Source organism: Haliotis asinina, chromosome 13, assembly GCF_037392515.1.
Source record: "Haliotis asinina isolate JCU_RB_2024 chromosome 13, JCU_Hal_asi_v2, whole genome shotgun sequence".
NCBI lineage: Eukaryota > Metazoa > Mollusca > Gastropoda > Lepetellida > Haliotidae > Haliotis > Haliotis asinina.
In genome coordinates, this window is record NC_090292.1 from 44,414,090 (window position 1) to 44,428,720 (window position 14,631).

General features: G+C 40.7%; 1 protein-coding gene across 1 annotated transcript; it reads right to left on the bottom strand.

The window, feature by feature from the left end:
* Positions 1-1,578: 1,578 nt before the first annotated feature.
* LOC137260199 (scavenger receptor class F member 1-like) lies at positions 1,579-7,795 on the bottom strand. The gene is made up of 5 exons (XM_067797895.1): positions 7,672-7,795; positions 7,126-7,202; positions 6,337-6,681; positions 4,875-4,995; positions 1,579-3,652 (listed from the first exon to the last, which is right to left on the bottom strand). Exons 2-5 carry the CDS (start codon positions 7,181-7,183, stop codon positions 3,478-3,480), a joined length of 699 nt encoding a protein of 232 aa, XP_067653996.1. The 5' UTR covers positions 7,184-7,202; positions 7,672-7,795; the 3' UTR covers positions 1,579-3,477.
* Between the last annotated feature and the right edge of the window lie 6,836 nt (positions 7,796-14,631).

A 14,631-nucleotide genomic window follows, 5' to 3' on the forward strand; every position in this document is an offset into this window, starting at 1 on the left:
GACAACAGAGGCTTCTGCGGGAACGACAGCGCCTGAGTTGGAGACACATGCAGCGGCGTGACATTGTTTTCACTTATGAGAGCTTATTTCGTATCGATGCCGCAGGCGGTCATGTCAGGATCTGGCGTCGTAAGAATAAACGGATCCGTGGCCTCTGTGTTTTGGAAACTGACCGTTGCGGAGGGCCTTCCATTTCGCTCCAACACCTCATTCGGTTCTCCGAGTGCACACACCGCCAGACTCACCCAATAATTCCTGACTATCAGTAACACCCAGGCGATGAACTGACCTACTTGACCACAAGTAATTCGTACCTTGTTTTATGTGAGACTGTTGACCCGTTTCTTTTGTAGCTGAGTATACATTCTAAGACCGACAAGTAACAACCGGAATTGTATTTACCTCATGACGACTGTTTCTTATACCGGCGTGACTTGACGAAACTGCGTATTGGCAAAGTAAGATTGCCATTTGAACTGAGGGGATATTATACCAACAATACTGCGACTATGTAAAGTGTGTAAGATATGCTTGATGATGAATTTCATTTTCTTATGTCCATCTTATGAAAGCTTAGGCACCCGTAGCGAGCTACCTCCTCGTGGTAGGTGCTGGGTAACGCCAGGAGGTCGCCACCCCCTCCGTTGAGGACCTGGAGGCATATTTGGCTCACCAACACGTTTGCCGTGGACTGCGGTCCTGTGTCGGTGGAGGAAGGGATCCTGGTGGTTGAGTACTGTCAACGGGCCTGGGACCGTGTTCCTGTTGCTCAACACAACACTTTGGCCTTGATTTCACCTAGACGGGTGGTAGAACTGGCCCGGTTCATGAAATCATACATATATATGTTTGTGGTTACTTTAATATGTCTCGTCTTGGTAAACATATGTGTGCATACTATGCATGTACTGTTTCACTATGTTGATTTCTCCGTCATAAGGGATAAAATATTCAGCCTCAAGACAGTAAAGGACCTTTTCGATATGGTTAATTATCATGTAATCATTTCTTTTTTTAAAACAGATATGTTTGTTAAATGCATGTAAATAAATGAAGTTTTATTCTTGGTTGTGCAGCTCATGAACTTAATAATGATTGTGGCTGTATCGTCTCGGGAGGTTGAGGTACCTACTCTTCCAGATTACCGGATAACAGCTCTATTTTCACCGCTGAATCTAACGCCATGTTAACGTATGTAATCTTTTCACACTGTCTTTCTTGCCTTCAGGCTATTAAAAATATTTCTTGTAAACATCCACTTTTAACTGAAATTTTTGAAATGTACAATAATCTTGCCCGTGTTTTATATTATTGTCTACTTTACGTGAAATGTTTTTACCCCCCCCCCCCCCCCCCCCCACCCCTATGTGACGTATGTGATAACCTAGTGGTTCCATTGCCCATCATAGACAGATTTTACTATCCCAAATGGTCTTATTTTTGTACAAATTGCTTTCCTCACAATAAGGTTGAGGCATTGCCGATGTGTCATTAGAATTCAACTCACTCAGAAACTTCATCTCAGACTAGAATCAGAATTGTATAATCGTGTTTTCATCAAAAATGAAAAAAAAACAGTTTAACCAATTTACTCAATTTTATTAGTTCACGGGATACAGTGATAACATGACAAATACAAATAGGAAAACACACATAACAGGTTGGCTTGTCTCACTTTATTGCCCTAGAAAACAATTACTCAAAGGCCAAATTCACTACGACTCACAGTTGCCTTGGGGCTAAAATACATTACTTCATTGTTTAAATTCTCAGGTTATACAACTAATTTGAAATATCTAATACAAGTCATACACGTGCGATATATTGTTGAGTAGGAAATGACTGTCTTCGTTGAGGCAGTATCGAGTGTTCTACCTTTAAGACAGGTTACTTTTAGTGAGTGAGTGAGTTTATATTTATCGTCACATCGGCAATATTTCAGCCATATCGTGACGGGAACAAAACACTGAAATGGAATATATGTGTATTATAAAAAACCTCTCGACAAAGGACAGTAAAACAACTACAGTATAACAATTTGAGTTAAAACTAGCATGGAGAGATAAAACTAATATCAACATTTAGACAATACAATATAAAAACTATAGATCGCCAACAAAAGAAGGTAGATCACCATACTAGGGACCATGGGGACTTACAGTATCTTTGCTACCTGCAACGACCCTAGTTGGATTTACACCATCCCTTCAGCTGCTGGTGAGTGTACAATATGCTAGCCAAAATTAAAACAACAGGAATACTACGATTAAAAACCTGGTAGACTTAAATTTTCTATGAATGTTTTTGGACTTATGTACTCTCTCAGGAGGACAATAATTATACAATACTTCAACCCCCTTTGAGGGTACAGCCACTAACAACTCTAGTTACGAATCTAAAATACCAATTATTAAAATACATCATTTTACAGAAATATATTGCTCATAATTCAATCAGAAAATCAATGTCTTTTAAAACTCCAATAATTAAATGAGATCTAACGCTGGTAAAAAGATCCTTAATTGTTTTAACTGTAAAATACTTATCCCTTGTGATGGAGAATTCAACACAGTCAAGCAAGATATGCTTGACCGTACAAGGTTACATTTAATATTATCCAGTGCCATTACCCAGATATTGTTTTAAAACGAATGCTTGTTGTGCTGTCTCCAACAGACAATACGCTCAACGACGCTAAGGCTGAAATGACGTCGGATGAAAAACAGAAAAAAAACACACACACATCACTGCATGGAGCTAAACGTCAGATGGTGGGATAAGGTGAATGAAAACACGTACAGCTTAACACTCATCTCTTACACTATACAGAGCTGTTTCATTGAGATACACCAGGGATACCTGTAACATTATTCCAAACTGGCAACATTGTTTCCAAGACAACATTACCACAGTGCTATCGCTAGTCAGTTCTTAAAAGACCAGTGAAGTTCCCGGGGTACAATAGGCCCTCAGCAGCCCATGCTTACCATAAAAGGCGACTCAGCTTGTCGTAAGAGGCAACTAACGGGATCGAATGGTCAGGCTCGCTGACTTGGTTGACACATGTCATCGGTTCCCAGTTGCGGAGATCGATGATCATGTTGTTGGTCACTGGAGTGTCTGGTCCAGGCTCGATTATTTACGGACCGTCGCCATATAGCTGGAATATTGCTGAATGCGGCTTAAACCTAACCTCACTCACTCACGCACTCACTAAGTTCTTAAAATAATAGCCGACTACAGGCATCAGGTGGTGTAGCCCGCTGGCACATGTCACTGTATCCCAAATGCGTACATCAATGCCCATGGCGTTAATCACTGAGTTATCTGGTCGAGACACAATAACGTACAAATCACTGCCATACAGCTGAAATGTTCCTGACTGATCAATTAAACAAACAAACAAACAAACACAACTTCCCCAGGCACGTCCTCGCCCACATCGGTGTCAACACATTCAACGTCACTTGATGTATTCTAATTCTGTATCGGCCTCAGCTCCAGATAGCCAGAACCGCTGACTGAGGCAGGCTGCCCCTCATATTTGAGCCCATCGTACATCCTTGCTTCATCAACGACATCGTAGTGAGGAGCATCTCCTGCCTCTGGGGGCACGTCCATGTTCTGGGTAGGAGTGACGTACAGTTGGAACCTGCAAATGTTTGACAGGCATCATGTTATGGACACGTATTATGGATAACTTCAACACAGTGCATAAAGAGCTGTTATCTCTACTCTGCGTATTCGTTTAAACCTGTTTGTTTATACTACATATATCTTACAATATCGGACTAGGCTAGGTCAAGTTGGATGACGTGAAATTTTATACCTTAGATAGATGTTCATGCTGTTATTCACATGATTATCTGGACGAGACTCAATTATTTACATATAGCTGGTATATTGCTGAATACCGGATAACACCAAACGTAAATATTCACTCGCTCATGTGTCTAACTGCCACGCTGGTACGTTGCTTTGTTTTTGTTTCCGTGTTTTCAGGACCTGTTTTATTCTACCCTCACAAATCACTCCCCATGCATCCAAACATGTGAAATTCATGTCCGTCATGTAGTTCTAATGTGTCTACTTGTGCGACGTGTAAAATTCCTATATGTCATTCACTTTGTATGAATATTATCAAGGTATTCCCGTCTATCTACTTGTGGGTTGTTTTATCATACCTATGACCCGCTTCCGCTGTGTGTTTGTAATGACGAGATAAGGAAATAGTAACATCATGTCAGCACGAGGCAAAACCGGAATTGAAATGATCAATCGAATCTTCCGTGTAATGCCTCGGTCAGCTCAGGTTGGTGCATGGCGGGCTACAAGTTGTATATTCGGTCCGTGAAGACCAGAGTTCCATCTCGTCAATACGTGACGTGTTATATATTGATATTATTTATATATTGCATTGTCTTCTTTAATTACAACGTTTAACTTTTCATGCTAGTTTTATGTTTATATCTGTGATATTGTAGTATCTTACTGTCCATCGTTGACATGTTTTTTTATAATGCATACATATTCCTTACCAACGTTAAATGTTCTCGTCACGATATGGCTGAAGTATTGACGATGTGACCTTAAAAGTTAACTAACTCACTCACGAGTATTTTACTGTCCATCGTTGGCACGTTTTTTATAATGTACATACATTTCTTCCTAATGCTAAATGTGGCTAAATATTGATGGTGTGACGTAAAATGTTTTCTCACTCACCCTACCTCTTCAATACAAAATAAGACATTCATACGCTGAACACAGAACACCACAGCAGTTCACGTGGGTTCCGGTATAACTCTAAGGAACCACGTGCTATTGTGAATTCGCGTTACAGAATCTCGTGGTACATTCATGCCATCACTCACCTTTCTGTTCTCAAACGTTGACAGTAACTGCAGCATGTAGCCAGGGCAACCATTACAAGGAAAATGAGAAAGGCTGCAGCTAGTCCTGCAGATAGCGATGTTGCCAATTCAACGTCGATACCTACCAAACAACGTGGATAACAAGTTAATCTAATAAAGAAGAACGTTTACTTTAGTCCCGTTGATGGTGTTGTAACCAGCTCTACGTTGATACCCACTATACAACGAAGATAACGAGTTAATAAAATGAAGGAGAGTCTACTGCTTGCCTATTGATAGTGCTGTAGCCAAACAAAGGGGCTTACAAGTTACTACAACAGCGACAAATGGTTGCACGAAATAATACTCGTCTCGCGTTAAATAGTAGCATCACTAATTAAAATGATGCATCGATTCTTCCGTGTAATGCCTCGGTCAGCCTAGTTGGGTACAGGGTGGGCTACAAACCTTCATATTCGGTCCATGAAGACCAGAGTTTAACACAACGAACAGCATCCCACCTCGTCAATACAAAATGAGACATTCATGCGCTGAACACAGAACACCAAAGCAATTCACATGAGTCCCAGTTTAACCCACGACAGCGGCAAATGATTGCTCGAAATAGTACTCGTCTCGCATTACCCAGACGATGTCCTACATTCCTACTTTACCACAAATACTGTATATGCGTACCCTATTCAGGGAGGAGAGTTACACCATTATCACGTTCTTGAGGAGTATTCGATAAAGACCAACTGTTACCAGATACGGACGTCATTTTACTTTTATTAATATTAGAAGCAACCACCTGACCCTGATTAACCATTACGAGTCCCCTTTAGCCTGTAATTACATGACGTACATCCGCTTGAACAAGTCTTACATCCAGCCCCACAATAGGAGTCGATAAGTCCAGACACACAGGATGAACCCAACTGTCATTGTCCTCCATCAGAACCACCTGATACATCATCACGTGTTTAACTGTTACATGACGTACATACAATTGCTCTCACGTGTTAAACTGTTACTTGACGTACATACAATTGCTCTCACGTGTTAAACTGTTACATGACGTACATACAATAGCTCTCACGTGTTAAACTGTTACATGACGTGCATACAATAGCTCGCACGTGTTAAACTGTTACGTGACGTACATGCAATAGCTACCTGATACATCATCACGTGCTAAACTGTTGCGTGACGTACATACAATAGCTACCTGATACATCACCACGTGTTAAACTGTTACATGACGTACATACAATAGCTCTCACGTGTTAAACTGTTACATGACGTGCATACAATAGCTCGCACGTGTTAAACTGTTACGTGACGTACATGCAATAGCTACCTGATACATCATCACGTGCTAAACTGTTGCGTGACGTACATACAATAGCTACCTGATACATCACCACGTGTTAAACTGTTACATGACGTACATACAATAGCTACCTGATACATCATCACGTACCTGATACACTGTTGCAATCAGTTCCGTAGTGGGAGTCTACACATCCAGACACACAGGTTGACCCCAGTTGACAATATCCTCCATCACAACCACCTGGACATGGTGTACAGTTATCTCCTGGAATGTCACATGGTATGCTGCATCTCTGGCCTTGATATCCTGGCTCACAACCCTCGGTGCAGCGTCCACTACCGTCGACAGATTGATAACACAGGTTACCTTTACAATGACCATCGCACACGGAGAAGCATTTCAAATCAAAGTACCCTGTGTCACAGTCAGTGAGGCAATGTCCCGTCCTGTTGTCGCAGTCAAAACAGTGCTGGTTGTCCAGACATGGGCCAGCTGAAAATGAAGCTACAGGTAGATATTCATAGGTGAGTGAGTTCGATTTGACTGACAGTGTGTGATGAAAGTTCATTCTGAAGCATAGTCTTAAAAATAGTCACTGCAAAGGCTTTGGATATTGTCGACATGGCTATTAATATTAACACACTTATCAGCGCAAAGTAAATCAGTGAGGCAATGTCCCGTCGCGTTGTCACAGTCAGAACAATGCTGTTTGTCCAAACATGGGATAGCTGAAATTTCGTGTGCAGGTATTTATCACATGATATTTGCAAAGGATTTAATATACTGAATGTGGTGCGTAAATAGCGTTGGCAGTTCTACCCTTGACCTTTTCTGAAAGTTAATATATTGACTCCAAATAACTGAAAGCCTCTATACCTTACAACGGGTAACGAAGTAACGAGGTCAGATGAGCAATATTAACGATAGACTTTCTACCTTGAGTATAAAGTACCGAGTATGTTATCCATATGTACAGCTTCTCCATGTCGGTCATTCTGTTTACCTATACCAACCTGAAAGAACAATGTGTGACAAAGAAGATTGCCCCCTCAACGCAAGCAAAGAAACAACAACCGTTGGCTTACAAGATAAACGTCCAGGAGATATGCAAATAAAAACACTCACATGAAAGTGGATGAGTGTGTGAGTTCATTTAGCAATGTTCCAGCAATATCACGCAAGAAACGGCCTTCATACCCATGTGATAATTCGAACCTTCGTCTTAGGCACGAGAAGCGAATCTTTTAACCACTGGGCTACCCCATCGACTCCCTAAGAGGTGAAAGAAGCTCGGATGGGATTATGTATTTTGGGTAGTATTCGTTTTTTGTATTTGTAGCATGATATATCTACTGATTAAGAAATACTCTCTGCAAAATTCAGAGTAGCCTAGAGGCAATCGCACACACACACATACTTCCGTGTACAGAACCACTAAATATGATTTAAATAGAACCAAGAATGTTCAACACAGATACTTACAGTGTGGTAGGATGTTTTTGACCCTCCTCTTTGTACAGGAGGGTAGCTCTGGGTGAATTTGGGGGAATGTTTGACTCTGACGTGTCGGCGGCAGCTGTTGTTGTTGTTGTTGAAAGTAGCATCTGCTGTAAGTATCACTTCCTCTTTACAGGGATGATAAAGATGTAATTACTCTCAAGGAAATAGTACCTAGGTTTAATGTTTCAGATACTGAGGAAGACGTACGTTGAACAATGTATTAATACTTGAATTACAAGGTCAAAAACTTGGCATTGTTAAGTTGACGGTTGTTTTATGAACTTGGCATTGTTAAGTTGGCAGCTCTGAAATTGACTCGCAGATCTGCATGAATAGTGACATAACATGTGTGATGGTACAGTCAGGCAGTCTGACGATCGGAACAAGGTTTAAATTCCATTAACTGAGTGGCAGTTTAGACATTTGGAAGTACAATAATGCCATTTTCTGATGGCTTACAAGATCAACAACAGTACAATAATCAATGTTGTTATCCAACTGTAGCTGTCACTTTGTAATGAAAAATTAATTAAATAGTTTTACCTTGCAGAGGAAATGTACATTTCATCATTCCACGTGCACACGTGTGTGTGTGTGTGTTGGCGTGTGTGTGTGTGTGTTGGCGTGTGTGTGTGTGTCTGTGTGTTGTGTGTGTGTGTGTTGTGTGTGTATGTTGGTGTGTGGGGATTGGATGCATTACTGTGGTGGTGTGTTCACGCTAACTGTACATGTTACCAATGTATGCTTTAATCTGAACATTGATTTGGGAGAGATATTCGAGAGAAAAGCTATGACCGTTACGTGTGTAGTGTAGATGATCTGTTTCTTACATTTGCACATTGGACTTACCAAGCTGCCACAACGGATTCCGAGTTAAATACCACACACGACTCCAGAGCTACAATCTTTGTTATAGACGTATTCGTATGCGTGGAAGGAAAATACTGGATGGTCAGAATCTGCCTTGAGTTACTAGCCATGTCTAGAACAGAGCTAGTGCATGTACATCTGTTTGTTAGAAGCGGCTTAGATCTAGATATACATGAATTAACATTTAACGTAGCCCCCTACAGCATACCAACTTGGAAAATGCCACATGAAGCTGTTTTTATTATTTTATTTCATGTACTTTTGTAACCCGAAACACATGCAGGTAGCAGAAGTACTGTAAGTCCCCATGGCCCCTAGTATGGTGATCTACCTTCAGTTGTCGGTTTTCTATAGCCAGTTTTTATATTGTATTGCCCGAATAGTGATATTAGTTTAACTTTTCACGCTAGTTTTAATTCAGATTGTGATATTCTAGTTGTTTTACTGTCCTTTGCCGACAGGTTTTACAATATACATATATTACTTTTCATTGTTAAATGTTCTCGTCACGATATGGCTGCCATATTGGCGCTGTGACGTTAAATATTAACTCACTCAAATTAACACGAAACGCCAACAAAAATAGCGGGAACAGAAGTGGAGAGAATCCTGTGTTAATACACAGAACCTAGCAGAAATGAAACAGTGAAATAATATTCTAAACTCCAACCAACTTTTAAGTGGCGCTGAAAACTTTTTACACTTCATCTGGCAGCAAGATTGCAGAACCGATCTGTGTCTGGCAAAGCACAGTTTAAAGCATCCGTTGCTAACAGCTTCCAGGATCGTCCGGATACTAATTAGTCTCTCGTAAGACCCACTAACGCTATGAGTTTGGAAATAGGATTTTTAAAACATATGTAACGAAATGTCTCGGTCAACGGATGTGCACAAGCGAAAATATCAATGTTAAATTCGGTGTGGTTGAAAGCTTCCAGGGAAAACTAAAAACAGATTATGGTGATATTTGATCACAGTTTCCCATAAGAATTCTGTAAACGTTATACCGGACATACTGCGACCTCCATATAGGGTAAATGACGTCTTTGGCGAAGGTCAGACGTTACTTAACGAATGGAAGGTCACACGTTAATTAACGAATGGAAAGAAAACTAACACGTAAACGGACCCCTTTAGCACCAAAACCTCCAGTGACGATACATAGCAGCAAAATTATTTTCGGCAAAGGATGCGCGGATAACTGAAGCAGGGAGATATTTTATGGGGATAAATCACGTTAAGCATGGACATCCGCTCACGTTTAAGATTAACGATTATAAGGACCAGACCAGTGAAGAGCTACAGTTGTTGACAGCGCCCAAGTCTTGCGATATAGACAAAGAGATAAAGTATAAGTTATATCAGATCACTGTCGTAAAAGAAGACTTAGCGAGATGGAAATGATACCCCAAAACATCCGATCAGTGGATAACCCGCGAGGACGTTGTGCACAAAGAGCGATTCCCATCCAAGCATTGTGCGTGATATTAACTATTTCACTCGTCGCGGTTGTATTGATAGTAACACACCCTTTGGACATCCTTTCTGTTTTAAAAGATCTAGATATACCTCTTAAGCGCTTATGGCACCCGTGAACGGCCACCTCCTCGTGGTGGGTGCTGGGTAACGCCAAGAGCCGTTCAAGCCCCCGTGTGGACCCCCGTGTGGTCAACTAGGTCCATAGCACCCCATTGCTGCTTGCAAGGAGCAACCGAATTGGGCAACCTGTTTGCCGTGGGTTGCGTCCCGTGTCGGTGGAGGACGGTAGTCTGGTGGTTGAGGGCAGTAGGAGCCTGAACCGTGTTCCTGTTGATGAACACACCACTTTGGCCCTTACTTCACCTAGACGGATGGTAGAATCGACCCGATTCTATCAATCGGCTGGTCACGCCAAGCCCTGTGTATGGACTTGTACGTCACTGCACAAATTTAATTTGAAAATGTTTTACATTTGAACTTGGTACATTTATTCATATCAGATGTCAATGATTTGCAATATGCTGTTTTCCTCTTTGCCTAGAATCTTATGCCAGAAGGCGGTGGCTCATGGGCCAATCTGGTGGATTAGCTATTTATAACTCTTCTGCTGGAGTATATCATCCGAGTATCCTTGGTGCTGCAAGTTGGAGACCCACTTGTGTTTAGCATTGTCCTTGTGATACTCCGTGGTGAGTGGGGAGCTCGGATGATGAACCTTAAAACATTAATTATGGCTTACGAAACCCCTATCACCAAGAAAAAACGTCCTCTTGACACGGATCCTGATGTTAATGAACAAAGACCGTCCACATCTATTGACTATTGGCCACGTTCTATAGTACTTGAGACTGTTGACAAGCCTCCTTTGAAGCTGAACCCTTTTTGCTGTTTCAAAAGGCGTACAAGGCATAGCAGGAGATGTTAAAAATGTTAGACGTTTGCGTACAGGTTCACTTCTTATTGAATGTAATAAGAGACAACAGGCAAATAACCTCCTGGCAACTAAATCTTTTGTTGGCATTCCCGTATCAGTCTCTGCCCACCGAACGCTTAACACCAGCAAAGGCATAGTGAGAGACCGAGACCGCCTTTTTGCTGATATGCTGGAAATTGATATTGCCTCAGAGATGAAAGAACAAGGTGTGTTGTATGTAAAACGTTTCACTACCCGTAAACACAATGAGATCCAACAAACAAACACCTTTTTGTTTTCATTGTCTACTCCGACTGCTCCTAAATCCATAAAGGCTGGTTACTGTCATATCAAAGTGGAAACATATATTCCGAATCCACTGAGATGTTTCAAGTGCCAGAAGTATGGGCATGGCGTCAATACTTGCACATTGTCTGTTGTGTGTGCTCACTGTGGTGAGAAGACACACAAAACAGAAGATTGTGACAGTAGTTATAAAAAATGCACTAACTGTTCAGGAGAACGTTCCTCTTTTTCAAAAGAGTGTCCAATATGGAAGCAGCAGGTGGAAATAAATAAACTGAAATTTACCCAAAATATTAGTTTTTCAGAAGCAAAACAGCTTGTTCAAAGATCCGAATTAACAGAAACGTATGCTTCAAAAACTAAGACATCATCTGAGGCGACGAAAAAAGCAACCAGATCAACTACAGGTTGCCAAACAGATTTGACGTGGGTGAACACTGATTCCCCACAAACATTTGCACCTGCAATATCTACCCAAACTGCTGAGTTGAAATTTGAATTAGCAACTAAGATTGTTAGTGGCTGTATCCTCGAAGGGGGTTGAAGTACCGTAAAATTATTGTCCTCTTGAGAGGGTACGTAAGTCCCAAAAAGTTGAAGTCAGATTTAATCTTCCACTTTTTTAGTCGTAGAATATGTGTAATTTTAAATTGTGGCTAATCTTGCATACAGTCGCCAGCAGCTGAGGGGATGGTGTAAATCCAACTAGGAACCATGCAGGTAGCTGAGGTACTGTAAGTCCCCATGGTCCCTAGTATGGTGATCTACCTTTGGATGTTGGCGATCTATGGCCTGTTTTTATATTGTACTGTCCAAATAGTGATAATATTAGCTTTTAAGTTTCTACGCTACTTTTAAATACTAACTGTGATAGTCCAGTGGGTTTACTGTCCTTCGTCGACAGGTTCTTCATAATATGATTATATATTCCTTTTTATGTCACATATGTTCTCGTCACAATATGGCTGCAATATTGCCGACGTGACGTTAAATGATAACTCACTCACTCCTGGCACGTCTCAAAGTCAACCAGAGCCAGATCAAAATGTGTCATCTCAGTCTACCACAAGGTCTCAATTGTTGTGTAACGTGCAACAAACTGCTAAATGCAAAAGTAAACATAAGCCGGATTCTTCTCAAAAACAATGTGGAAGAGCCCCAAAAGGGTCCGAAAACAAGATTAAACCTTTCAACAAATATGGATCACTTGAGGACATGGACGTGTCTGAAAATGTCCATTTTAGGGCACACAGCTTGTCGCCCACCAAAAAGGTACGGGGTAGATCCCCAATAAACCCCCCTAAAAGATAGTTTACTCCCACAATATTGTACAGTGGAATTGCAGAGGACTAAGGCATAATTATAATGAGTTACAGTTATTGGTCCAGGATTGTACGCCGTCAGCAGTCTGTCTGCAGGAGACCTATTTAAAGCAGACAGATCTTTTTGAGCTACGTCATTTCAATGCTTATCGTTGTTTCTCAACTCCGGGTGACAGAGTCACTGGAGGATCTTCAATCCTAGTCAAACGGAATGTTATCCATAGCCCCATTACGCTCACTACTAATCTTCAAGCAGTTGCCGTCCGACTCACTTTACATGTTACCCTTACATTATGTTCTTTGTATGTCTCACCGTCTACAGCTCTTCAGAAGACCGACCTTCAAACCCTATACGATCAACTTCCCAAACCGTGTATTATTATGGGAGATTTGAATGGCCATAACCCACTCTGTGGCGGTACAACTACGAATACTAAAGGTAAACTATTAGAAGAGTCCTGTTCAGATAACGATTTATGCTTATATAATGACGGTTATAACACATATTTACACCCTGGGACAGGGACCTATTCTGCTCTCGACTTGTCACTCACAAATTCAGAACTACTAAATGAATTCGAATGGTCAGTCCACGATGACCTCTGTGGAAGTGACCATTTTCCTACTATACTAAATTCTGTAACTCCACCTGATGTTCCTCCATCATCAAGGCGAAATTTTAAAAAGGCTAACTGGGCTTTATATGAAACACTGTGTGCTGAAAAACTTAAACCCGAATGGTTTATTGACGATCCTGATGCTATTAACTGCTTTTCTGATGAATTGAACTCTATAGCTGATGAGTGTATACCAAAGTCCTCTGCAGTTCCACATATAAGAAAACCATGGTTCAACGATGAATGCAAACAAGCTAGGAAGGCAAGGAAAAAAGCAGAGTATTATTTCCGTCGCCATCCTATGGTGCATATAATTTAAATAAATTTAAAATTTTAAATGCTAAAGCGCGGCGTACTTTTAAACAGAACAAACGCCAATCTTGGCAAAGTTATGTATCCAAAATAAATTTTCGGACACCCATGTCCAACGTATGGAACATGGTCCAGAAAATTAAAGGTAAAGGTACTAAATCTACTGTCCATCATCTTAAACATGGAGATCAGTTACTTACTGATAAATCAGATATTGCAAATAAACTGGGCGAAACTCTCGCTAAACACTCTTCCTCTTCTAATTATTTACATAAATTCCAGCAGTATCAACAACAACAAGAAAAGAAAACTATTAATTTCAATTCTGATAATGGGGAAGATTATAATGAAACGTTTTCTATTCATGAACTCCATACTGCTTTTGATCAAGCTCATGACACTGCTACAGGAGCTGATAACATACATTTTCAACTCCTGAAAACATTTACCAGAATCCTGTCTGGAAACTCTCCTAAATATTTTTGATGATATTTGGACATCGGGTAACTTTCCTCCTTCATGGTGTGATGCCATAGTAGTACCAATACCTAAACCTGGACGTGATCATACGGATCCATCTAATTATCGTCCGATTTCATTAACTAGCTGTGTTTGCAAGACCATGGAACGCATGATAAATAATCCACTTGTTTGGTACTTGGAAACAAATAACCTTATCACAGATATACAATGTGGTTTCCGTAAAAACAGAAGTACTGTTGATCACTTAGTGCGACTGAAATCATTTGTTAAAAACGCACTAATTAACAACCAACACGCTTTTTTGATCTTGAAAAAGCATATGACACTACTTGGAAATATGGCATTTTACGAGATTTACATGACTTCGGGTTGCGAGGCCGTTTGCCTGAATTTATAGCCATGTTTTTAAATAACAGACAATTCCAGGTCCGTTTGGGTTCTACCCTGTCTGATCATTACAATCAAGATCAGGGTGTTCCACAAGGCAGTATTTTGTCTGTCACTCTTTTTAGCATCAAGATCAACAGTTTATCAAAAGTTTTAAACGATTCAATTGATGGATCGTTATTTGTGGATGATTTTAATATTTCTTGTCGTGGTAAAAATATGCATACCATTGAACGGCAATTGCAGTTGTGTT

Excerpts from the sequence above, each read along its gene's own strand:
- LOC137260199 (XM_067797895.1), bottom strand. The coding sequence starts at position 7,183 with ATGACCGACATGGAGAAGCTGTACATATGGATAACATACTCGGTACTT. Across the intron at positions 6,682-7,125 it reads CTCGGTACTTTATACTCAAG|CTGGCCCATGTCTGGACAAC; the intron begins GTAGAAAGTCTA and ends CTTCATTTTCAG. Across the intron at positions 4,996-6,336 it reads TGATTGCAACAGTGTATCAG|GTATCGACGTTGAATTGGCA; the intron begins GTACGTGATGAT and ends GTTGTTTGGTAG.